This window comes from Chiloscyllium plagiosum, chromosome 26, assembly GCF_004010195.1.
Source record: "Chiloscyllium plagiosum isolate BGI_BamShark_2017 chromosome 26, ASM401019v2, whole genome shotgun sequence".
NCBI lineage: Eukaryota > Metazoa > Chordata > Chondrichthyes > Orectolobiformes > Hemiscylliidae > Chiloscyllium > Chiloscyllium plagiosum.
This window is the reverse complement of record NC_057735.1, coordinates 34,762,750-34,789,045: the sequence shown is the minus strand read 5'-3', so window position 1 is coordinate 34,789,045 and position 26,296 is coordinate 34,762,750. Positions and strand designations below refer to the sequence as shown.

Here is a 26,296-nt window from a genome sequence, read left to right as displayed (position 1 = left end):
TGGGTCATCATTTCACTTGTCTGTATCTGAAGTCTTTTACTAATCTGTTAACCCAATTTACTTGTTGCCAAGTTTTGTGACATCAGCAAACTTTATAAAGTTTAAAAATCATACAACACCAGGTTATAGTCCAACACATTTAATTGGAAGCACTGCTCCTTCATCAGATGGTTGTGGAGTGCACAATTGTAGAACACAGAACTTATCGCAAAAGTTTACAGTATGATGTAACTGAAATTATACATTGAAAAATACCTTCATTGTTTAAGTCTCTCATCTGTTAGAATGGCCATGTTGGTTTCACTTCGTTCATATGTAAATCACAAAACATTTTTTTAAAAGTTACATTCTCAGGTTAACTTTAACAGTTGGTGTCAGCCCAGATAATGTGTTGAAGGTGTTTGCCCCCTGTGTGCTGTTGTCTGTGCCATAATGTTTAGACTGATTCTAATCTAAAAAATGAGTTAACAGAGTCTTACATGGATTCATGCAGCTTTTGAGCAAAGTACAATGTAACTCTGCAAGTACAAATTCACCCCACCATCAAACTCACCATGGACGACTCTCTACTATCTGTCTCATTCTTGCACACATGCATCTCCATCAAGGATGGACACCTCAGCACCACACTCTATTGCAAACCCACAGGCAACCTCTCAATGCTACACTTCTCCAGCTTGCATCCAAAGCATGTTAAAACAGCCTATGCCTACATCGGATCTGTTCAGATGTGGAGGAACATGATGGTCACCTGGAAGTTCTCAGGGATGCCCTCCTAAGAATGGAGTATGATGCACAACTCATCGATCGCCAGTTCCCACGTGCCACTGTAATAACCACCTCAGTAGACAGACATGTGCTGCAACCGACAGGGTCTCCTTCGTTGTCTTGTACTTCCCAGGAGCTGAAAAATTACGCCATGTTCTTCGCGGCCTGCAACACATTATCAATGAGGATGACCTTCCCCACACCTCCACTGCTCACCTTTAAACAACCATCAAACCTCAAATAGATCATTGTTCATAGCAAACTGCCCGGCTTCGAGGACAACTCCATACAACCCTGTCACGATAGGCACTTCAAGGTGTGTCAGAGTGTGAATACCACCATTACACGTGGGGACACCTCCCACCATGTACGTGGCAGGTACTCATGCGACTCAGCCAATGCTGTCTATCTCATACGCTGCAGGAAAGGATACCCTGAGGCATGGTACATTGGAAAAACCAAGCACTTCGTTGTCTCGTACTTCCCAGGAGCTGAAAAATTACGCCATGTTCTTCGCGGCCTGCAACGCATTATCAATGAGGATGACCTTCCCCACACCTCCACTGCTCACCTTTAAACAGCCATCAAACCTCAAATAGATCATTGTTTGTAGCAAACTGCCCGGCTTCGAGGGCAACTCCATACAACCCTGTCACGATAGGCACTTCAAGGTGTGTCAGAGTGTGGATACCACCATTGCACGTGGGGACACCTCCCACCATGTCCGTGGCAGGTACTCATGCGACTCAGCCAATGCTGTCTATCTCATACGCTGCAGGAAAGGATACCCTGAGGCATGGTACATTGGTGAAACCGAGCAGAGGCTACGGCAGCAGATGAATGGGCACCGTGCAGCAATCAACAGACAGGAGTGTTCCCTCCCAGTTGGAGAACACTGCAGCAGGCCAGGACATTCGACCTCAGACCTTCGGGTGACTATCCTCCAAGGCAGACTTCCGGACAGGCAGCAGCGAAAAGTGGCCGAGCGAAAAGCACGCACACACACATGCACCCTCTCACTGACTTCGACCCCTTTACACTCTCTCACATACTCTTATGTGATTTTTAACTTTGTACACCCCAGTCCAGCACCGGCATCTCCAATCCCAAACTTTATATTTCCTTTACTTAAGTTCAGGTGATTTATCATAAGATAAACAGTATTGCTAATACCAACCATTGAGGGGACCCCACTGTGTACTTTCCTTTAGTCAGAAAAATGGTTGTTCACCACTACACAATAACTCTCATCATTTGACCAATTATGTATTCAAGATGGCATTATCCCTTTACTATTGAGCTTCTGTTTTTTTTTTAACTAACTCCATTACTTATAAAATTATCAAATGTCTCTTGATAGTCTAAATGCATGTCTACTGCAGTACATTCATGAACTATCTCAGTTATTTTATCAACAAATAGTCAGGTTCTTCAGATACATTTGCAGAAATCAAACTGTATGCAGCTGTTCTTTACGAATCTATGCATCTTTAAATAAAAATTAGTTTTGTTCTTTTATAATCCAACAATTTGATTTTCCAGCACTGATATGGTCTGGAGATACCAGATTTACTCCCTCCCTCTTTTGGAACATAAATGTAGGTGACAATTCTACCTCTACTGTCTCCACCTTAGTGGAGAAACTATTCTGAAGTACTAGTACAAACATATATGCATTACAAAAGTGTTATGGCACGGGAGGAAGTTATTTGGTCCATTATGTCTGCATCAGCACTTTGCCATTCCCCTGCCTTTTCCTCATGCCTTTGCTCGTTTCAATTTAAATAATCATTGAATGGCTGCATGAATGCTCCACTTGAGTCTACCTCTACCACACTTGCAAGCAGTACATTCCACACCTGAACCACTAGCTGTGATTCTTTCTTTCCTGTATCAAATTTACTGCTTTTGTGAATCACATTAATCTGTGCTCTCTTATTCCTTCTCCTTTTATGATCAGGAGTTCCTACCAGTCTAATCTATCCAGCTATGCCATGATTTTGAAAACTTGTCAAAACTCCCTCTCAGCTGCATTCTTTTTCAAGAGGGACAGTCCCAAACACTCCAGTCTGTGCTCGTAACTGATGTTTTTCATCCCTGAAACCATTTGTGTAAATTGAGTATGTGTTATTTATTGTTGCATATACTTAGAAAGATACCGTGAAAAATGTTTTGGCGCCATAACCCAGCACTATTTTGAGTGACAAAAAGAATGAAAAGAAATTACATAAATAGAGTGCATCTTCTGTACAAAAGATCTTCAAACACAACTCCAGGTGTTCTGTGAGGGTTTTGCAAGGTGTCCTGGGCCTTAAGGAGTTCCTGCTCCAGGGATAGCAGCAGCAACCCTGCCAGGGGTCCTATACATCAGAGAAACCACATCGAGGAGTCCCTGCTGCAGGCACCGCCTTCATCAACAACCCACCGAGTCCCCAAAATCATTCTTCAGGCCTACCACAGCAAAGAGTCACTGCTCTGGGCACTGCTATCATTGTAGCTGTTCTCTATCGCTATCGCACTGGCTAACTCATGACATCCAGAGATAAAGTAAAGGAAAAAAACTAGAAAGGAAAGGACGAAAAAGGAGTGAGAGAAAGTTGCGGCTGGCCTGGATTGGACTGGCCCAGGAGCCCGGACGCCACCTACAGTATTAGTGCCGTCACCTTGAAATATGTTCTGCATCTCTCCAATGTATTCACATCCTCTCAGTGCATAAATGTACACCGTACACCAACTGAGCTGTAGTAAGTGCCTTACACAACTTCAGCATAACGTCCTTGCTCTTGTATTCTATGCGTCTGTGTCTTTTAATAAAGCTCAGGATACCGTTTGTTGAATTAACTGCTCACTTAATCTGTCCTACCATTTTCAATGGTATGTGCATGCATACATCTCAGTTCCCCTATTTTTGAATGTGCAGCAAATTTTGTTTTAACCAACAACTTCTAAACTGGCAAAAATTATGTACTTAAAATACAGGAAAATTACTGCAAATTGTGATTTTTGCAAAGTCCGAGTAGTCAGTTATCGCTTTAAGTGAGAAGGCTTTTGGCCTCTAAGGTTTATTTAAGGCAGTGTTGAATTATTATTTCTGATTTCTGCTGCAGATAAGGTATAACAGTGATATATTTACCCTCTGCATTATGATTCTATTTTTTAGTGTGTTTTTACATTGATTATTTGGACCTCTTGGTCGACTGGAATATTTGATGAACTGCTACATTCCTGGTTCCTTGGGTGCTGGTTAATAAAAGTTTGCTGTACACCTTATTTTATATTATTCTGTTCATGTTCAATCCAACCAGAGTGGATCAGCTTTCACTTCTCTGCTTTGAACTTCGTTTGTCTATCTACTCCAACAACTTGTCTGGCCTTTGTAGGTCTACACTTGTTCTCATAAGTGTGTGCTGTGTTTGCAAGTTTCTTATCACCTACAATCCTTAAAGTTGTCTTCTGCACACCAAGATTTGAATCATGAATGTGTATATATCAGGAAAGGCAAGAGTACCAGTGCTGACCCCGAGGGAACTCCACAGCCAACCCTTTTCCAACCTGAAAATTATGCTGTGACCATTACTGTCTCTCCTATCGCTCGGCCAGTTTTTTGTTATCCCCACTACTACTGTCTTTCATTCTGTGGGCTGTAACCTTTCTCATGTGATTGTGTGGCACTGCATTGAATGCCTTCTGGAAGTCTATGTACACCACCTCAACAACATTACACTCATCAATCCGTGGCACAGTGGTTAGCACTGCTGCCTCACAGCGCCAGTAACCTGGGTTCAGTTCCCGCCTCAGGCAACTGTCTGCGTGGGTTTCCTCCGGGTGCTCCGGTTTCCTCCCACAGTCCAAAAATATGCAGGTTAGGTGAATTGGCCATGCTAAGTTCCCTGTAGTGTTAGGTGAAGGGTAAATGTAGGGGAATGGGTCTGGGTGGGTTGCTCTTCGGAGGGTCCGTGTGGACTTGTTGGGCAGAAGGGCCTGTTTCCACAATGTAAGTAATCTAATCTTTTAAAAAAAAAGCGCATTCTGTTATCTTTTCAGAAAACTGCAAGGTAGTTAAACACAATTACCCTTTTAGAATTCATAGCTCCTTGAAAATTAAATAGAATAGCGAAGAAGGCTTTTGGTATGCTTTCCTTTATTGGTCAGAGTATTGAGTACTGGAGTTGGGAGGTCATGTTGCGGCTGTACAGGACATTGGTTAGGCCACTGTTGGAATATTGCATGCAATTCTGGTCCCTTTCCTATCAGAAAGATGTTGTGAAACTTGAAAGGGTTCAGAAAAGATTTACAAGGATGTTGCCAGGTTGGAGGATTTGAGTTCTAGGGGAAGGTTGAATACGCTGGCGCTGTCTTCCCTGGAGCGTCGTAGGCTGAGGGGTCACCTTATTGAGGTTTATAATATCATGAGGGGCATGGATAGGGTAAATAGACAAAGTCTTTTCTCTGGGGTTGAGGAGTGCAGAACTGGAGGGCATAGGTTTAGGGTGAGAGAGGAAAGATGTAAAAGAGACCTAAGGGGCAACATTTTCACACAGAGCGTGGTGTGTGTATGGAATGAGCTGCCAGGAGAAGTGGTGGAGGCTAGTAAAATTGCAACATTTAAAAGGCATCTGGATGGGCATATGAATAGAAAGGGTTTGGAGGGATATGGGACAGATGCTAGCAGGTGGGACTAGATTGGTTTGGGATATCTGGTCAGCATGCGTGAGTTGGACCGAAGGGTCTGTTTCCATGCTGTACATCTCTCTGACTCTAAATACGTGCTGACTCTTATTGACCAACTTAGCTTTTCCATGTGTTTCCTAATTCTATCCCACATTATTATTTCTCAAGTTTCCCCACTATTCAGGTTTAACTGACTGGCTTGAAATTGCTGGGCTCATCCTTAAACGTTTTTTGAGCAATGGCATGATGTTTACAATTCTCCTGTCTTCTGGCACCTCCCTTGAATTGGAAGTAAGACTGAAAGATTATGACATTGCCCTTGCAATTTGTACACTCTTCCTTCAGTATCCTTGGTGTGCTACATAAGAAACTAATGTGATTGGGACCCTGCTGTGCATTTGAAGATATTTGGGTGATTACAGACTTGGCCTAATCTCAGCAGAAGTTTTTGGCTCTTTGATATGCTGGATTAAGAGTAAAAATTAATTCAATGACCTAACAAATAATAAGGATTTGTTCTTTGTAACCTTCATATAGTTCCAAGATTCTGTAGAAATAAGGATGAAAGAGGACAATTAGTGCTTCTAAATGTTTCTTTAAGCAGGAAAAGAAACCTCATTTTAAATGACTTTCTAATTGCACAGCGTCTTTGTCTTACCCATTTTTGTCTCGTACTTTTGGTTTCCACAAAAGCTAAAATCTGAAGGAAATCCGTGCTTTTTTTAAAAAAAAAAATTTAAAGCTGCTTACAAAAGTAGTATCATGAAGCTAGGATTGTTGGCACTGATGTTGGACCAAATCTGTAATTGTAATTAGAAGCTTTCACATTTCCAAGTTCATGTACAGGACAAAATAAAAGTGCTGCTCATGAATTCTGGAAGAGAGCAGTGTGGACATAATAATGCAATCCGTAGAATGTCAAGCTTATCATAAAATATTAAACAGTTATGAGTGCCCTTCTGGTAGTAGCATGTTATGATGATTATTTATGTCTCACCTTTTTTGCACTTTTACTGAATTTATTGTTGGCATGTGGTCTGGCTCATGTATTGAAGTAAGTTATTTTAAATGGCATATACAAATGTCAGACCAAAATACAGAATTGACGATTTCTCTCCATTAGTTTAATATCAATGCAGTGTTTCTCAGTATTTGTTCTGTAAAGTGTGTTCTGAATCAATGTATTCAAGATTCAAAGAAGTGGAAAATGCACCTTTATGTCAGCTTAATATGAGATGCAACTCTTGTGCATAGGTTTCCCGTGAGAGCAAATGTTTTAAATGTCATGACTTGTGATTTGATTCAAAGTAGTGTTTCATAATATGTACACCTTTATATTGCCGGCAAAATATTTCTAAATACGACAGAATTTATACACTTGATTTAAATCATCTTAGTTGTGGTATTGTATTTCTAGATAGTTTAATAGCCCAGTCTGGCACTATTGTGTTTCAGTAGTCTCTCATAAAGCTGGAAGACTTTTGTATGACATGAAGGATTGAGTCTGTTGGAGGCTTCTGTCTGTACTGTTCACACCCTCTCTGTTCATCTGCCCAGGAGCCACTCGGAGGGTTGTACTGCTGATGACTCCTGCCCTCCACAACTGGGTCCTAATTGCACAAACAAATCAACAGTGTCTATGAGAAGCTTGCTGTGCACGTATCCGCTGTGCCATGGTGTCTTAGACATCTTTTCCCATCTTTTAAGAAAAATGACAATGTAAATATAACCCACAATGAGTTCCAGTGACTTGTGTTTAAAAGTGCAATGATTCTTCCAACAGTTCTAGGTTTAAAGTAGCACTTTTCCTGTTTTGGTCTTCAGTCCAAAATGGAAAAAAAGATAGAAAGATGTCTTTACGATGTCTTTACTTTGAAAGTTGCAGTTTACATTCTATGCTCCATCATGTGTGATTTTGAGCTTGTTTGCATTGCGCTTCCTAGTTAATGTACATTTGAAACTTAATGATTTTTTTGTCTTTGTATAGGTATTTAATAAATAATGGAGCCAATGTTGCTGCTGTTAACAGTGAAGGAGAAATCCCATCAGATATTGCAGAGGAATCAGCAATGAAAGACCTTTTACAAGATGAAATTAATAAGCAAGGTCTAGTATGAGATTTTCGAACGTTACATTTTTGCTGCAATTGAACTCAATTCTGAACTCAGGCGAGTGACTGAAATGGCTGAGGTTAAATGGTCTAGTTTTGTAAGTTAGAATGTTTCAGATGTGTGGTTATTGCTGAAACATGGTTATTGTATGTTAGTCGTAAAATGTTTTATTGATCCGATTATAGATTATATTTTTCATCTGTATAGATTATTACTAAATTCAGGTTAACAGAATATGGTTATGGGCACGAGTATAAAGGTTCCATTCAGTAGCATTCCATCTGATTTGCTGTTGAGTTATCAGTGCAGTGTCAATTTCAACATGCCAGATACATTTTCATTCATCCAAAATATCTCGTAAACCATAGGTTTTCAAATGGGTTTCTCTTGAATCTTGGGATCTACGAGATGATCATATTATTTGCAACATTCTCACTCCCAACATTAATATACCTTCCTCACTACTCTGTTTCTCCACTTAACCATCATTCCTAACTCCAAAACCTCTCCATGGTTCGTCTGTTCTACATCGGTGACTGTATCAGTGCCGCCTCGTGCTCCCATGAGGAGGTTGAACAGTTCATCAACTTTACCAACACCTTCCACCCCAACGTCAAATTCACCTGGACCGTCTCGGCAACCTCCCTTCCCTTCCTGGATCCCTCCATCACCGTCTCTGGTGACCGACTAACCACAGACATATACTACAAGCCCACCGACTTCCACAGCTACCGAGACTACACCTTCTCCCACCCTACCTCGTGTAAAAACGGCATCCCTTATTCCCAATTCCTCAGCCTCTGCTGCATCTGTTCCCAGGATGACCAATTCACCTCAAACTCCGAGGTGGCTTCTTTCTTCCACTATCGCAGCTTTCCTTCCCATGTGGTTGACAATGCCCTCCAATGCATCTCCTGCACTTCACGCACTACCGCCCTTGAACCCCACCCCTGCCAATGTAACAAGGACAGAGTCCCCTGGCCCTCCCCTTCCACCCCACCAACCTCTGCATACAGCGCATCATCTTTCGCCACTTCCGCTACCTCCAATCGAACCCCACCACCAGAGATATATTTCCCTCCCCAACCCTATAAGTATTCTGAAAAGACCATTCCCTCCGTGACTCCCTCGTCAGGTCCACACCCCCCCACCAGCCTACACTCCACTCCTGGCCCCTTTCCCTGCCACCGCAGGAAGTGCAAAACCTGCGCCCACACCACTCCCTTCACCTCCATCCAAGGCCCCAAGGAAACATTCCACATTCATCAGAAATTTACCTGCACCTCTAGCAGTGACGTCATCTGCATCTATTGCACCTGGTGTGGTCCCCTCTACATCGGGGAGACAGGACACCTACTTGCAGATCATTTCAGAGAACATCTCTGGGACACCCGCACCCACCAACCCCACCACCTTGTGGCTGAACACTTCACCTCCACCGCCAAACCATTACCACCCGATGCCTAGAGGAGGAACTCCTCATATTCTGCCTTGGGACCCTGCAACTACATGGGGTAAATGTGAATTTCAACTACTTCCTCATCCCCACCCTCCACCTTATCCCAGTCCCAAGCCTCCAACTTGGCAATGACCTCTGGACCCATCCATCACTGCCCCCTCTGACCTATCACTTTCTTCCTCACCTTCATCCACTATCGCTTTCCCAGCTACCTTCCCCCAACTCTACCCCTCTCCCATTTATCACAGCTCCCACCCACAAACCTCATTCCTTTTGAAGGGTTTTTGCCCGAAACGTTGATTCTCCTGCTCCTCGGATGCTGCCTGACTTGCTGTGCTTTTCCAGCACCACACTCTTGATTCTGTTCTCTTGTTTCACAAAGATGCTGTGAAGTGATGGGGCTATTTTTCTTTAGATAGATGTGTTTTTTTTGTAATGTAGTATGGCTGTAAATGATGGAGTGAACTGTGAACCCATGTGCGCATTAGTGTTTGCTCAGGGTCCTTTGCATTTTCCACCCTGCACAGAGTTTTATGGAGGGCATCATTAATTTGCATGAAGTTGGTTTACCACCATCTTCAGGGCAACTAATGATGGACAATGAATAGCAGCCTAGCCAGAGATGTCTACAGCTCATGTGAGAATTAAGAGTGTTGTACAAAAGTAATGTAAACAAATTGTTGTGTGGTCATAGAGTCATAGAGATGCACAGCATGGAAACAGACCCTTCGGTCCAACCCGTCCACGCTGACCAGACATCCTAACCCAATCTAGTCCCACCTGCCAGCACCTGGCCCATATCCCTCCAAATCCTTCCTATTCATATACCCATCCAAATACCTCTCAAATGTTGCAATTGTACCAGCCTCCACCACGTCCTTTGGCAGCTCATTCCAAACACGTACCACCCTCTGTGTGAAAATGTTGCCCCTTAGGTCTCTTTTATATCTTTCCCTTCTCACCCTAAACCTATGCCCTCTAGTTCTGGACTCCCCGAACCCAGGGAAAAGACTTTGCCTATTTATCCTATCCATGCCCCTCATAATTTTGTAAACCTCTATAAGGTCACCCCTCAGCCTCCAACGCTCCAGGGAAAACAGCCCCAGCCTGTTCAGCTTCTCCCTGTAGCTTAGATCCTCCAACCCTGGCAACATTCTTGTAAACCTTTTCTGAAGCCTTTCAAGTTTCACAACGTCTTTCCGATAGGAAGGAGACCAGAACTGCACGCATTACTGACTTTCACAAAATCTTAGAGAGGTAGTTTTTAATTTCACCATTACCTCCTGCCCAAGCTAGTCAGTTTTCAAAAATATCAAAAAGTAATTTATCCATTCTCTGTTCTGATGGTCAGATAATCTTGTGCCATCTCTCAAATAGCCCTAAACATTTATTTGCTGGATGTAAATAACCTGATTGAAGCCAAATTTCTTTTTTAAGTATATACATGTAGTCAAGTCGTCTTCTACCATTCAGTAACTCTTTTTTATTGTTTTACAAACTAAGAAAAGTTATTGGGGTTGTTTCCATTTTTGGAGTGTGTTCCCTATTGAAAATATGTTTATCCTTGTTTGATTTAACCACTGAACCATTCCCAGGGTGATTGAAATTTAGGTGAACCTAATTATTCTTTCTAAATCATTCTGGCAATGTTAGAAATCTTTAAAGAATTCTTTGAAGGATGTTGTTTTTGTTAAGCAATCAATTTGCATGTATGGTTTTTAGACTCTTCAATAGCAATAGGGCAATCAATTCACAGTTCCCTGTGCATTCATTTGAAACTTTTAAATAAACAAGTTCAATCGCTGATTCAGACTCTAATAACATAAGCTGAGTAAATCCCTTTTCAAGTTATTGATTTTTAGTCCTTTAGTCCTTTTAGACCTGTACAATTATCTTTGACATTGAGTTTCATTTGACCTTCCTATCGTTGTCCATCTGGAATCTCCAATCACAGGTGTTCTGATTACAGCCGTTGTTACCTGTGTTTCTGTGATCCCTGCTGTCATCGCCACCACCAAAATGCACTTTGCTTTCTATACTGCAGTAGCTAATCTGCTACTGTCAGTCCTCAACAAGGTAGCTCCCCGATGAAAAGGATACTGTTATCATAAGTGCAGTGACAATAATAGAATGACATTTCTTCCAGTCTTACTGCATAGGGGCTGAGGTGACAGCAGCAAAATGCTCTTGAAGTAGGATCACATTAAGATGTGTATATGAAAATGAGAGTGTTATTTCAAATGGAAATCTTTTAAAGCTCTAACACTACTCATTGTGAAACTCGTTCTTGGTCTATGGATTCTTTCTCCGCTTATGTACAGCTCTTACTGCTATAATGCACATTTCATTAGTGCAAATTCACTAACGCGATTGACAAATTGGGGACACTTTCTAAAGCACGAACTTTTAAAACGTGTTGGCTTTAACATGATTACATCGCCAACACTTTACGCAATGTTTCTAAAGTGCAATTTTTCTATGTTGCGGATTTGCACAAGAGTGTAACCATAGTATTATAGAAGAACTACCTGGATGTTTTTTGTGCTCATGTGACTGACCATTTCTGTTTGCTTCAAGTTCTGCTTCTTTGGTTGATGACCAGGGCTAAAAGGCAGAGTGCTGAGGAATGACTGCACAATTTATGAATTTTTGAACTTAGGCACTGCAGATTTTTCATCTCTTCGTAGTAATAGATGATGCTAGGAGTTTGTTCTAAATTGTTTGGGCTACAGTAGGCTTGTTTCACTCTAAATCGAAGAAGTTGTATCATTCTGAAGTGTATAGTAGTGAGGACTTGTGACTTGAGTTTTTAAGGAACTTTTTAGTTTTAAAAACTCTTAAATTTTAGTGACTAAAGAAATTTGAGACCATTTGTTCAGCAACCCTGGTGTATTTACAGCCAATTAGGTCTCTGCTTGTACCCTAGCCCTGAACCTACTTACTTAGATTCTCTTCTATTCCCAAGGCTCATCTTATCTGCTTGCTTGACCCCATTCCCACAATATTTTTAAACACCAAATATCCTTTCTTGAGCTGTATACTGATATCACTGGTTCATTCCCAATCCTTTTCCCTTTCTTTCAAAATCAAAGTTATTAGCCTCCTCGTTGCTGATCGTTGCTCCCTATGCTTATCCTCCCAAGATCTTTGAATACGTTACAAAAATAGAAATTGCTGGAAAAGCTCAGCAGGTCTGGCAGTATCTGTGGAGAGAAATCAGAGTTACCAGACCTGAGCTTTTCAAGTAATTTGTTTTTGTTTCTGATTTACAGAATCCATAGTTCTTTTATTTTTTATTTAATCTTTGAATATGTTGATTTCCAAATCCATGTCCATCGTATACGTAGTTAGATCTTGTAAGGATGCATTATACTGTGCCTGAGACTATTAATACTTTGTATTGTGCAGTACTAGATTGCAAGTTCACACCTACTCAGAGTTGAGTGAAATATTTCAGTCCACCAATTTGGAAATGTGATGACACACTTACGAAGCAGATAGGACTGACCCCAGACTTTTCTTTTGGATTTTGTTGACTTCCAGTGCAGCCATCTCTAACCTCTTGGCTACCTTGTTTTTTTTACATTGTTCCATACAACTGTAAGTAAAATTTTGTATCAAACCACATAAGGGCACATGACTAAAGCTTTTCATAAAGCTGGAGTTTGAAGAAGATTCTCAGGAAGGTTGAAGAGAGGGAATCCCAGAGCTTAGTTACATAGTGGATAAGGCATGCCAATGAATGGTGGCATGATTAAGTAGGAGATATGCTAAGGTCAGAATTAGGGATGCAGCTAATGGTTCTGTTTGAGGAGGTGTACATGGGTGTGCGATTTCAAGAATAGGCAGTGTATGAATCTGAAGAAAAGGTTAAGAACTTCAAATTGAAAATATTTGTTTAACAGCAGGCATTAATGTGATATGTGAACAGGACCTTGTGTCTAATCATTAACTGTCAGTGTACGAGTGAAATGTTATTGCTACAAGGGACATCGCAGCTAAGTATTCTTCATGTATTGCTTGAAAATAGACATTTTGGCAAAGCTTTTTATCTTGTTCTCATCAGAACAATTCATAAGAATACCAATTCAAGGGAAAATGAACATCCTGTTGCATGAGAAGAAAGTGCTGTTAGGTTGAGAAATGAACTATGTTAGAGGCTTTGCCATGGAGAATACATCAATTTAACAGTGATTGACAGTTAACTGTTAGGCTTGTTTAAATTTTTAAATTGGACAGGTTGGCTTTAATTGATCACAGCATTACCCTTAGAAATTTGTTAGTGAATAGCTGTATCTAGTTTGTTGACTTCAAACAAGTGTATTACACATCCGTATTGCATCTGTCATGTGTTTGAAGATGTGTAGCTTCCAGTATATGCAAATGCATTATGCTGCAAGCCTGACTGGCGCTACTAAATTGGTTGTCAGTGGAATTCTTTGCAAATTCAGGATTATGTCACAAATATTCTCTAATTGCAGAAACAGATGTTGGATACTATTGAGTTTTTCAGGCACGGGTTGGGTATGGTCAAGTCTTTGCTTGTTTGAACACCTGTAGTTTTAGAGCAGGTTACTGCATTTATATTGGCCCAAAGATTTCTCAGTGAGATGCATTCTCTTAGTAAAGAAGATTTGTCTTTTTTCAGCTTTGTAGTTAGAACATCAAGTTGAGGTTAATGTTGAATTAGTACAAGATGGCAGAGGTATGTGCTCTCTTCAGTGCTCTTTTCCTTATGTTATATAGTCAAATGTGGATCCTTCATTAAAATCTACATGGCTGTCCAGAAGGATTTTTCTAAGGACTGATCAAAGCAAACCAGGAACTCTTTCTTGCCTTTCCACTGAAATTGTGCCTAATCTATTAGCTGTAGCAAATGACCCAAATTTGATATCTATTGGTTAAATGCAGACCTCTGGTAATAAATTTCTGTTAGCTGTCTGTTTTATTGATGTTTAGCGCATGCTGCAACATGATTTTTAACTGACCTCTGGCACTTTTTTGAACTGTAAAATACAAAGTCTGCTCAGTGGCTACTCAAGGCCAACTGACCTGGAACTGAAATTAGCATGCAGATTGTACTCATATGAAAGAACCTGCTATATGTTTTGGTTACCTATATTTTGGCCTTGTGCCTAGCAATAAAAACAAGAAAAAGTAATATTGAATTTTTCCTGACATTGTATTCAAAGTTGTAAGACATGACCAGAACTATGCACAGTACTCTACTACATGCTTTTACATCATTTTAATGTTACTTCTACCTTTCAAAGTTTTCGCAGTAGATTTCAACTCCTCTGCACAATTTATGGTCAGTGTTGTTGATTTAAAAGTTATGATTCCAGCTGATGTTACTACTGGTTATATCAAATCTCAGAATAAAATGTGTCTTGCTGGATAAGCACACCTGGCTGTAGATTTGGTTTTACCAATAAAACAAAAGTTTGTGATACAAAAGAAAGCTAACTAAAATAAAAGACAGCAATTCATCTACAAATGTCACATTTCAAAAAGTATGGCAAAGCAAAATGCCCACCTATTTACCAACATTGTCATTTTCAGTTTTTGAAAATAAATTCAGAGAATTCCTTCCTTATCAGGTTTGTTTGTTTGACTTGACTGATTTATTATTAAACCTCAGTTACAGTCCTCCAGGTTGAGACCTTTTCCCTGAAATATTTGTATACTGAGATCCTAAACTTTTTCCAGTCGTTTAATAATCTGTCGAGTTGCAACCAAACAGTCCTGGTCTACAAATTTTCATTAATATCCCTGTCACGAAGATAACTTATTCCTTTCTCTGCTCTGAATAATCTACTTTTCTGAGAGAAAGAAATCCTGCATCTGACCTCAGTCAGATCTCTTTCAAACTTCCCCAATATCTTTGTTTTTCTAAGGTGATTATCCTGTGATTATTCTGTACACAGAATTTAGCAAATCTCTTTCAATGTTTTCTCTTTCCCTCTGGAAATCTCCACAATAGAGCATTCAGGTGGATTGGTAGGATGTTTGTGTACAGCAAGAACACAGACATGGGTTCATTTGAACCAGAAACTTAGTCTCATGCTGTGTAACTGTGACCTGTACAACATTGTTGAATGCAGTTCTAATATTAATTTTGTGTTTCCTTGCTACTGCCTTCTCATAGAATCATAAGTATAGAAGATGTGTTTCGGCCCGTCGAGTGTGCATTGACTAAATTACCTCTAAATTTACATTAGTCCCACTTTGCAGCACCTGACCCATATCCTTGAATTATATGTCATTCTACATATTCATCCAAGCACATTTTAAGTGTTGAGGTTTTCTTCCTTCCAGGTGATGCATTCTAGACTTTTGCCCTCTGCATCAAAAACCTTTTCCTCAAATCCCCATAAATCTTCTGCCCTTCAACTTAAAATTTAGTTGCTTGTTATTGAGTCTATTGACTATTAAAGGAAATAAAATGAAGAAAAGATTCATGTTTTATGTCTAACGCCAAGATTTTTGAACTCTTGGCTCAATCATAAAACAGCACTGCATGATGCCCAGGTGTTGCCAACAAATGGCCATTTGCAGTTGTATTGAAATTGTTGAACGTCAGCTTGCTTAGGCTTCTTTGTAATGACTGATATTGCCAAATTCTGAACTGGATTCAGAAGTGAGAATTTCTTTTTGAAAATATTATTGCCTTAGCTAAGCAATAGCTAGTAGTTTAAGACAATTGGTACATCTGCTGATTAAATGTATTCATTTAAGTATTCATAATAGACATACTATTCGACCAGCCTGCATTTGCAAAAGCCATAACAAACTGTCTAGAGTCAAATTTGCTTCCATTAGTAGGCTAATAATTACACGAACACCGTATTTAAGATGATCAATTGAGCATTTGAGATGGCTTACCAATGCTAAAAACCCCAGACATATGTAAGGATTCATTCTGTGCAAGCAAATTAAATATTTTCAAGTCTTCTATATTTTCTCAATTACCATGGAGCTTGCGGAGTTGATAGTGCCCATGATAAATTCTTGACCTTTCAGAAACAAGCAATCAATATGATGGATAATTAGATTACTTACAGTAATCTAAACAGGCCCTTCGGCCCAACAAGTCCACACCGACCCGCCGAAGTGCGACCCACCCAGACCCATTCCCCTACATTTACCCCATCACCTAACACTTTGGGCAATTTAGCATGTCCAATCCACCTAACCACGTTTTTGGATTGTGGGAGGAAACTGGAGCACCTGGAGGAAACCCACGCTGTCACGGGGGAGAATGTGCAAACTCCACACAGAGAGTCGCCTGAGGTGGGAATTAAACCCGGGTCTCTGGCCCTGTGAGGCAGCAGTGCTAGCCACTGTGCCACCGTGCCGCTCATATCCTTTTCTGTAGATTATAACTTGACATAATGATTTAAAATTTGGCAATCTTGTAATTGTTTTGATAAGTACATGACAAAATGCTTTGGCAACATGTCTTTTTTTCCCTGCATTATTCCAACTACCAAATGACTGTCGTATAACTGCTCTGCTGTGTTAAGTAAACGATAACATGACATGCAAATAATGTGACCTGGTTCCAAGTTCTGGCGTGGTTACTTACGTTCCCGTGAGCTTTTGACTGATACCTGACAACACTGTTTCACCATCTCATGCTTCCAGCCCTGGAGCAACACATTGTCACCACTCTTGGCCATACATATGGCTGCATGGCTTTTGATCATCCCACCTTGGAGTGTGTATGCGTGGAATATGCTTGTGTTGTTGAGCTATTATATAATCTTGGCTAATGACTATACAATTTTAAAAAATGTTTTGATAAGATTTTAGGTGTACCTAACTACCCTTCTCATCCAGTGCGTGAAATGGTTTTTCAAACTGTTTTGTTGCTTCAGCATTATGCAGTGGAGTGAACACTAGGGAATTAAAGTATTATATTACACATTATGTATATTAATTTTATAACAACTAATCATAACTAAAGAAAATGCTGAATCTGACATTTTGATTTTGCATATTCCAGAGTATTTCATCAAACTGATTAAGTATAATTAGAGAACAGGTTACTTCAATTTATTCATTGTATCCATAATTCAAAACTGTGTTTCAGAAAATTCCTGCTTCTGACAAATCATTTGGGTTCTCCCTTTAAACAGTGCAAGTATGCCCTCTTGAGGTACTTGTATAGAATGAAACTTTGGTTTTGTTGCAGTCAAAGATAACATTGGATTAATATTTGTGAAAATTAGCATGAAAGCAGTTTAATTTGTCTTTGAGAAACCTTGTCTTCATTTGTTGAATTTCATAATTTCCCCTCAGAAAGCAATAACTTCAGAAATGGGTAAAGATGAAGATCCAGGAATATGTATGTGCAGAATGTTCAAAGATTTCCAGGTTTCCTACTTTAGCTATATTTTAAGTTTTCTGGTTACCCACTTCACATTGTCTGTAACTTTATTGTTCAAAAGTTTACATGTAAAATGAGGCCACTATGAATGTATCTAAAACCACAGTTTACACCACACCTGTTTTACTCCATTCTTATCTTCCATGCTGTGTTTTAACTTTCTAACTATCTTTAATTTATTCTCCACGGCATCTTTGTTTATTTTATACCTTTAACAGAATAAAATAACCTGAAAAGTTTCACTGAAGCAGTATAAAATAAAACATGAGATGCTTCATGAGATATTTGTGAAGATAATCCAAGTTTAGTCAGAAGTAAGTTTTAAGGAGTGTCTTTTAAGGAGAAAAGCAACATCAAAAAGTAGAGGAAGACACTCCAGCGCTTGGAGCCTAGCCTAGGGGATATCTTTGCATATTGCAGAACTGGATGAAATTAGAGAGGGGGGGGTGAGACAATGGGAAGATTTGAAAGCAAGGATTTTGAAAATTTTGAAATTGTACTGTCTAACCAGGATTCATTATAGACCAGGAATTGTGGGCCTGATTGATATTTGATATGCATTGGGAGATGTGCAGCAATGTGTTCAGTGAACTCAGCACTACAGTGAATAAATGTGGAAGGCTGATCAAGAGTCATAGAATAATGGCATGTTATAATACATTATGAAATTTCAGAATACATGAAAATGTTAACACAAACAGTCTACTAAAATCACTTCTTCCTCAAATAGTGTGACTTTTGACATTCTGAGACAGATTAAACGGAGTCTCCAGCAATAACTTTCTATGGGCATTCAGAACCAGTTGATGAATTCTCACACTTCATCATTTCATGATGGAGCATCAACAATGAAGGTAAAATTGAAGCTCATTACATCTTAGACATATGTGAAAAGAACCCCATCAACCTGCCTTTCATCCAACCTAGACTGGAAGAAAATTACGAAATGCGAAATGACATAAACATAAGTCACAGCTTGGACCTAAGTCAGAGTATTACCATCCATTTCTGAGCATTGTATTTTGGAAAATGTGAAGGTATTGGGAAAATTGTGGAAATGGTTCATAAGCATTGCTCTAGGAATGAGGAATTTCAGTTATGAAGACAGATTGCAGCAGATAGGATTATTTCTCTTTGAAAAGAGAAGATTGAGATCTGATGGGAGTATTCAAAATTATTAAGATTCTTCTTCTCTGCACAGACCTTCAAAGACCATGTGCAGTAACAACTTCTGAAGCTGCATTCAATGCATGACACACTGGTTGACCACGTAGAACTTAGGAATAACCTTGAAGGTGTGCAGCTTAGATGGAACATTGTCTGGACAGAGTGGATAAGGAGTAACTATTCTCTTATAAAAGAAATCTGAAGGAGAATGCACAAGGTTTAAAGTAATTGGTAAAAGAAGCAAGGAAGTATTTTGTGCTGTGAGCAGTTAAGGTCTAGAGAGTGCTGCTTGATTTTGTAGTGGAAGCAAGTTTGGCAGGAAATTGGGCTATTATTGGGAAAGGATAAAGTTTAAAAATCTCACTAGGTTCTTGTCCAACAGGTTTATTTGGAAATACAAGCTTTCGGATTGCTGCTGATTCGTCAGGTAGCACTCCAAATGCTTGTACTTGCAAATAAACCTGTTGGATAAGAACCTGGTGTTGTGCGATTTTTAACTTTGTATACCCTAGTCCAACACCGGCACCTCCACACCATTGGGAAAGGGGAATGATGCAGGGTTATGGGACAGTGTTCACACCAATTTTCTTTCCTGCTGTACAGAAAATAACTTCTGGAACCCAAAATCATTGCTGTGATCGGCATGCTGATGCTAATCATCATGCGTGGAAGTTTGGATCAGCTTAAAGGTGGGAGAGTAAAAACTGAGTTGCTCATTTGGAGAACCAGTACAGAGTGGTCATAATGGTGTCTTTCAGCATTAACTCTGTGCTTCTTCGATGACACAGGATCGTAATCAACATATCACTTCTCATTTTTAACAAAGGACTTTGAACTTGTGCATGTAACCTGATGATCATAGCTCTGTTTCCTATCAGCTTTTGAGTGGCAGCATCTGCTTACAAACATTGGTTTCCATCAGAGTCCATCAGAAAATAAAATCAAACTAGCTGTAAGTAAACACAACAACCAAGGTAATAAAGAGCAATGCTTTGAAAATGGAAGAAAGGCTGTCCAACATGTTTCAACTTCAGGCTGGCCTAGAATTATTCTTTGGGAAATTCAGTTATATGAATGCTCACAACTTACTGAGAAACTACTGCTTCCAAAATCTTTATTTCAACTAAAAACATTAACTCGTCTTAGTAACCATAGACCTGTTGTAAAAGAGGAATTAAGATAATTTTAAATTGTAATAATATTGTTTTTGTTTTTATTCGTTTATGGGAGTGATAGTGTGTGAGAGTGAATGCACTGTCATGTTTTTGAACCTCAAGCAAGTGTGGTATCATAAATAACCTTTCTCATTTTGAAACTTAAAATAAAAATGTTCTGTTGGAATTATTTAATTAGGGGCAATCATTCTTAGGGCAGGAAGACACATTTCACATAGTAAACAGATTGATTTGGAGAAATAAAATAACATGACCATGATCATTGGCAGCATTTAATTCAGGCATGAAGGTGGGCGGCACAGTGGTTAGCATTGCTGCCTCACAGCGCTAGAGACTCGGGTTCAATTCCCGCCTCAGGCGACTGACTGTGTGGAGTTTGCACGTTCTCCCCGTGTCTGCGTGGGTTTCCTCCGGGTGCTCCGGTTTCCTCCCACAGTTCAAAGATGTGCAGGTCAGGTGAATTGGCCGTGCTAAATTGTCCGTAGTGTTAGGTAAGGGGTAAATGTAGGGGTATGGGTGGGTTGCGCTTCGGCGGGGCGGTGTGGACTTGTTGGGCCGAAGGGCCTGTTTCCACACTGTAAGTAATCTAATCTAATCTAATCTAATCTAAAAAAAAGGTATCAGGCAAAGGTGAGAGTCTCAGCAGCAGAATAAATGAGGTGGGCAGCAAGTGGTAATGTTGAAGAAGTAGAAAGTGGTAATTTTTTTTGATGCCATGGATATGTGATTGAAAACTCATTGCTGGGTCAAATCTGATACAAAAGTTGCAAATAGTTTTGTTCTGCCTGAAGCAGTTGTCCAGGATAGGGATGGAATTGGCAGAAAGTGATCAGAGCTTGAGGTGGGAACTGATCTCCATGACTCCAGTCTTCCCAATAAATATCTGTGCACCCAATTCTGGATATTGGACAAGCAACCTGACAATTTAAAGGTAGTGGCGAAGTTGAGAAAAGTGACGCTAAGGTAAAGGTGGGTATCATTAGATTACTGAGAGTGGAAACAGGCCTTTCGGCTCAATATGTCCATACCGACGCTCCGAAGAGCAACCCAGCCAGACCCATTCCTTTACATTTACCCCTTCACCTAACACTACAGGCAATTTAGCATGGCCAATTCACCTGACCTGCACATTTTTGGACTGAGAGGAAACCGGAGCACCCGGAGGAAACCCACGCAGACACTGAGAGAATGTGCAAACTCCACACAGACAGTTGCCTGAGGCGGGAATTGAACCCAGGTCTCTGGCGCTGTGAGGCAGCAGTACTAACCACTGTGCCACCCACTTTTTTATTTTCTTTTTTCCTTTATTTAAGCAAGACAGTTGGCAGAACTGCATTCAATGGCAAACGTGGCCAGAACACGTATCATAAACATATGTGTAGAAACTTAGGATCATCTGACATATGAATTGTTCTCATCATCCACAGTCCCATTCATATTAGTGTAAAAATGCTGTTTGACCACATGACCTGCAACAAAGCACAAATGAATGCAGGAACATGAGTAGGCTATTTAGCTCTTTGAATCTGTTCTGACCTTCATTATTGATCCATGACCTAACTCAAAGAACAATGAGCCGTACAGCAAAGGAATAGGCCCTTCAGCCCAGCAAGCCTATGCTGACACATGATGCCTTTCTAAACTATGTGGTTTGTATCCCTTTATCCTCTACCTGTTCTTGTATCAGTTAAAATGCCTCTTAAATGTTGGTATTGTATCTGCTTCTGCCACCTCCTTTGGCAGTGCATTCCAGGCACTTGATCACCTTCAAGCTCTATATGCGACTTAGTCTAACTTCCTCTAAAAGTGAGGGAATTTAACAAACTTAGTGGGGGCAGCCAGCGGACAGGTGCACGCAAGTCTGCCCACTGCCCTAAAATACAGGTTTGCTAAATTAATGCATTGTGGAATTTCTACCCCTTGAGGCAGCAGGTCCAACCCCATTGGCTAGCATCTCCAACTACTTGACATTGCCAAAGTTCCTGAGACTGCAGGAAAGCCTACAGAGGAGGCCTGATGGAATCCCAGACACAAGTATATCGGGATTGTCAGAGAGCATGTTGCCCATGATAAAAATGGGGATGCTGTGGTGGGTAGGAGCATAGGAAAGAAGAGCTACTATTTTGCATGCAGACTGATGGGTACAGGAAAACCTCCAAAGACAATACCCCATTTCTTCTTGCCATTTTAAAAACTCAAACCCTATTGCAGTGTGAGCAGCATAAAACTGCAGTCAGTTGATATTTCATCAAGCTTAATTGACACTATTATTTACACGGGTGGATGAACTGCTAATTTTGGGGCCTTTTGTTAGCTGTGTAGGAGGAGAAGAAAATAAAATTATTTTGAAATTATTTATAACTTCTTGTATTAATTATTTGGCTATTTTTATAAAATTATTTCCTTATTTGAAATAAGTTAAGAGGCATTAATTTCTAAAAATATGCTAAAACTTAAAACTATTTGAGGTATAGGTATCTATTAAATGAACTGCAGAATTTAGTCTGCGGAAAAGAAAATGGAAAAAAATTGAGTTAGAGCATGTGAATGCCAGCACCAAGTAGGTTGAGGCAGCAGTTTCTATGTTGCCATACATAATACATTGCTGCCATTGTTTTGGCCAGTTCAGTACTAGAAGATTTAAACTTACAATTGTAGCTGTTTATAAATCATAATTGGTATCATCAATAAAAAATATGTTTGCAATGAATTAAATTTGTAAACTTGCATTATAAGGAATGATATATGAGCCTGCTAGTTATTTTCTCCATTGAGTCTTTCGCTGTTCTGATGAGGTATCAAATAGTACACTCAAGTAACCGTGAACTTGAGGGAGGATCTTTGATACAAGAAGTTGTAACAAAGCATGTATTGTTGTGTGTTAGTAATGTGCATGAGCCAAGTGTTCCTTTTATAAAAGACTAAAAACTGGTGGCACTACCATCATCTGAGAGGAAAGACCAAGTTAGTTAATATTAGCATTCAAGTTCCTTCAGAAACGATTAAAAGACTGTGTTATTTACAATTATGTGTATTCACTGAATAATCTTAAACTCGTCGCCAACTGAAAATCAGGAATAAAAGTGGTTTTGATTCAGTTATTTACTTGTGTTTCTGATAGTCAAGTGTATTTGCAAAGGTAGGACAAGAAGCTGTTTGTTCTGTGGTACATTTGCAACACATTGGGTGGATGGAAGCATTGTGGTCATGCCACTGGGAGAATGCTCTGGGGATATGGGTTCAGATCCCACCACAAGGAGGACTTCAAATTCAGTCAAAATGCAGAGCTTAAACTGCTAATTTTTTTGGTAGTAATGACCATGAAACCGTCCTTAATTGTTGTAAAAAATCTGTCTGGTCTGTTAGGTCCTTCAATCTGTCATCTTTTCTTGGTCTGGTTTACATGTGATCACAGATGCACGATAATGTGCTTGTCTCTTAATTGCTGTCTGGAATGGCCTAGCAAGCCATTCCATTTAAGATGACAATAGGAGTTGTGAACAAATTAGCAATGTGCACATTGCGTGAAAGAAGAATACTGTGCAAAATAGAAAGTATTGCATTAAACTATTGACTAGGAAGAAGGGTACAAACATAACTGATTAAACTGAATTATGGGTCTTGTATCAGGTTTATAATTGAGATAAGTGTTACAATGTGCCTAATTTTCTGTGTCCAGACACACAATATATTTGAAAAGATAGCTAAAGTAGCTTGCTTCACTTATGCTTTGCTTCTGGCTTAGGAATTGATGTTGAGGCTGCAAGGAAAGAGGAGGAACACCGAATGCTCCAGGATGCCCGACAGTGGGTGAACAGTGGCAGAATTGAAGATGTAAGAAACACCAAATCAGGTGGCACAGCTCTACACGTGGCTGCTGCAAAAGGCTACTTGGAGGTTTTAAAGTAAGTGTTTGTGAGATGATCAAGTATCATGACATGCTGGCCATTGCGTCAGTGAGAAAATAGCTTACGGATGTTAAATGAAATAAGAGAGAGCTTTGGCTGTTTCCTGGCCAAATCCATATGACAATTCTTTAGTGAAATGATACAGTGGAATAAAGAATCTTTTAGGCTGTTCGTGTCTTCTGTGACAAATTTGTTTTGTCCTGAATACACTATATTTTTGTTGGGTGTGGGTGTCAGCATTAGTCATCCTCTACTATCTCTTTTTTGTTATTCATCTATTAGTACTGAGTTTTGTCAGGCTATAGCTCATCATAGCTGAATTCATTCCTTATACATAAGCATGTATATCTTCCATCAAGGCTAAGTAGTTAACAACCAGCTTTTATTTGATCTTTCTCTAGTTCCAGTTCAGATGCAAATTACAGTTCCATGCCCACAAACTTTCTTACTCTTCCCCATACATGGTTTTGGTGCAATGTTCTCAGTAAAGAAACAAAGATTAACCAAGTGACTTTTCTCCTTTTTGCAAGTTAATTAATTGCTGAACTTAGTGTATAATGTTTATTCTTCTTGAAGAAGCAAATGCAAAATGAGTTCTGTACTTTCTACAAGTACAGTATTGTTTCAAAGATATGATTACAATATTTATTATTTAAACATTTTCAATTACACCACTTGCTTAAATCATATGACAATAAGGCATAGGAGCACAAGCTGGCCATTTTGGTCATTGGGGGGAATTGATGACTGCAGATGCTGAAGATCAGGGTTAAGAGTGTGGTGCTAGAATGATTTTTACAACCATTGAGGACGGTTTCGTGATCATCACTACAAAAAGTAACAGTCTAGATTTTAATAGAATTTAAAGACCTCCTTGTGGCGGGATCTGAGCGCATAGCCCCAGAGCATTCCTGATGAAGGGCTTATGCCTGAAACGTCGGTTCTCCAAATCATTGGATGCTGCTTGACCTGCTGTGATTTTCCAGCACCACACTCTGCCATTTTGGTCATTGGCTCTATCATTCAATGAGATCATGGAGGATAATCTGCAACTCATCCTTAATCGTAAAATATCATTAGAAAAGCTTGGATTCTGCTTTGAGTGAAGCAGATTGAGGCAAAATTTAATAGAGATGTATAAGATTTTAAGAGGTTTAGATAACATGGACAAAAAAAGCTGCTCCTGTTAATTGAATATGCAAGAAATATGGGGTATTGATTTTAGAGCTCTGTGTGGGGCAGTGTGAGGACCATACTTGCTTATGCACTGAGCTATTATGGCATGCAACCAACTGCCTCAGATGTTCTTGCAAGTGGAGATAGTGATTCAGGGGAAAAAATGATGAGTACTTAGAAATAAACTCACACGGCATCGAAGAGTAGGAGAATGGGTCTGATTGTGTTGTTGTACAGAGGGCTGGCATGGACTCAACAGACTAGATGACCTCCTTCTGTGCCTTAATGATTATCTGGTGCTTGTTTTCTAGGCTGCTAATTCAAGCTGGATACGACGTAAATGTCAAGGACAATGATGGGTGGACACCACTGCATGCTGCTGCTCACTGGTGCAAAGAAGAAGCCTGTAGAATTCTTGTGGAGAATTTTTCTGACATGGAGGCTGTAAATAAAGTGGTCAGTTGTTTTTAATAAACTGGTTTTCATTGTTTGAATAACTTGTAAATATCTAAATTTTTGCACTTGGATCTTGGCTGTGTACAGTGGTCGGCACGGTGGCTCAGTGGTTAGCACTGCTGCCTCACAGAGCCAGAGACCCGGGTCTGATTCCCACCTGAGGCTACTTACTGTCTGTGTGGAGTTTGCACATTCTCTCTGTGTCTGTGTGGATTTCCTCTGGGTGCTCCAGTTTCCTCCCACAATTCAAAGATGTGCAGGCGAGGTGAATTGGCCATGCTAAATTGCTCATACTGTCAGGTGCATTAGTCAGGGGTAAATGTAGGGTATGGGAATGGTTCTGGGTGGGTTACTCTTCAGAGGGTCAGTGTGGACTTTCTGGGCCAAAGGGCCTGTTTCCATACTTGCAGGTAATCTATCTAACCTAATTACAGTACAGGAGGTGGCTGTCTGGCCTGTGATGTTTGCACCAGCTCTCTGAATAAGCAGTTCAGTTAATCCCAATGACACTCCACTCCCTGTAACCTTGTATGTTCCTTTCCAGATTACAATCCAATCCAGTTTTTGAATGCTTTGATTGAAACTGCTTTGTTCAGATTTTCAGGCAATGCATTCTAGATTTTAATTACTCGTGAAAATGCCTCTTATCAACACTCCAATCTTGAGTTTATATTCTTTTGTTCTTGATGCTTTTGCCAGGAATAGTTTATCCCCATGACTCTTTCCATACCCTTTATTTTGAATACCTATATCAAATGTCTTCTAAACCTTCTGCTTACTAAGGAAAATTTGCAACTCCTCCTGTCTATCATCATAACTGAGTTCAGCCTTAGAACCATTCTTATGAATCTTTTCTCAACGTGTTCTTCCACCTTCAATATTTATGCACATGTACACACAAGTTCCTTTGTTCCTGTGCCCCCTGTAGAATTGTACTCATTGTTTTATGTTTTTATTGCTTGGTGTTCCTCCTACCGAAATGAATCACTTCACACCACTTTGCATAGAATTTC

The 26,296-nt window shown here is 39.9% G+C and overlaps 1 protein-coding gene across 2 annotated transcripts in view; it reads left to right on the top strand.

Moving 5' to 3' along the window:
• The window catches only part of LOC122563241 (protein phosphatase 1 regulatory subunit 12B-like), a 282,450-nt gene that overhangs the window by 91,701 nt on the left and 164,453 nt on the right, over positions 1-26,296 (top strand). For both annotated transcript variants that reach the window (XM_043716857.1, XM_043716856.1), the window contains exons 3-5: positions 7,427-7,545; positions 23,489-23,648; positions 25,139-25,283. In XM_043716857.1, the coding sequence (XP_043572792.1) occupies positions 7,427-7,545; positions 23,489-23,648; positions 25,139-25,283 (424 nt within the window). The remainder of the gene's footprint in view (positions 1-7,426; positions 7,546-23,488; positions 23,649-25,138; positions 25,284-26,296) is intronic.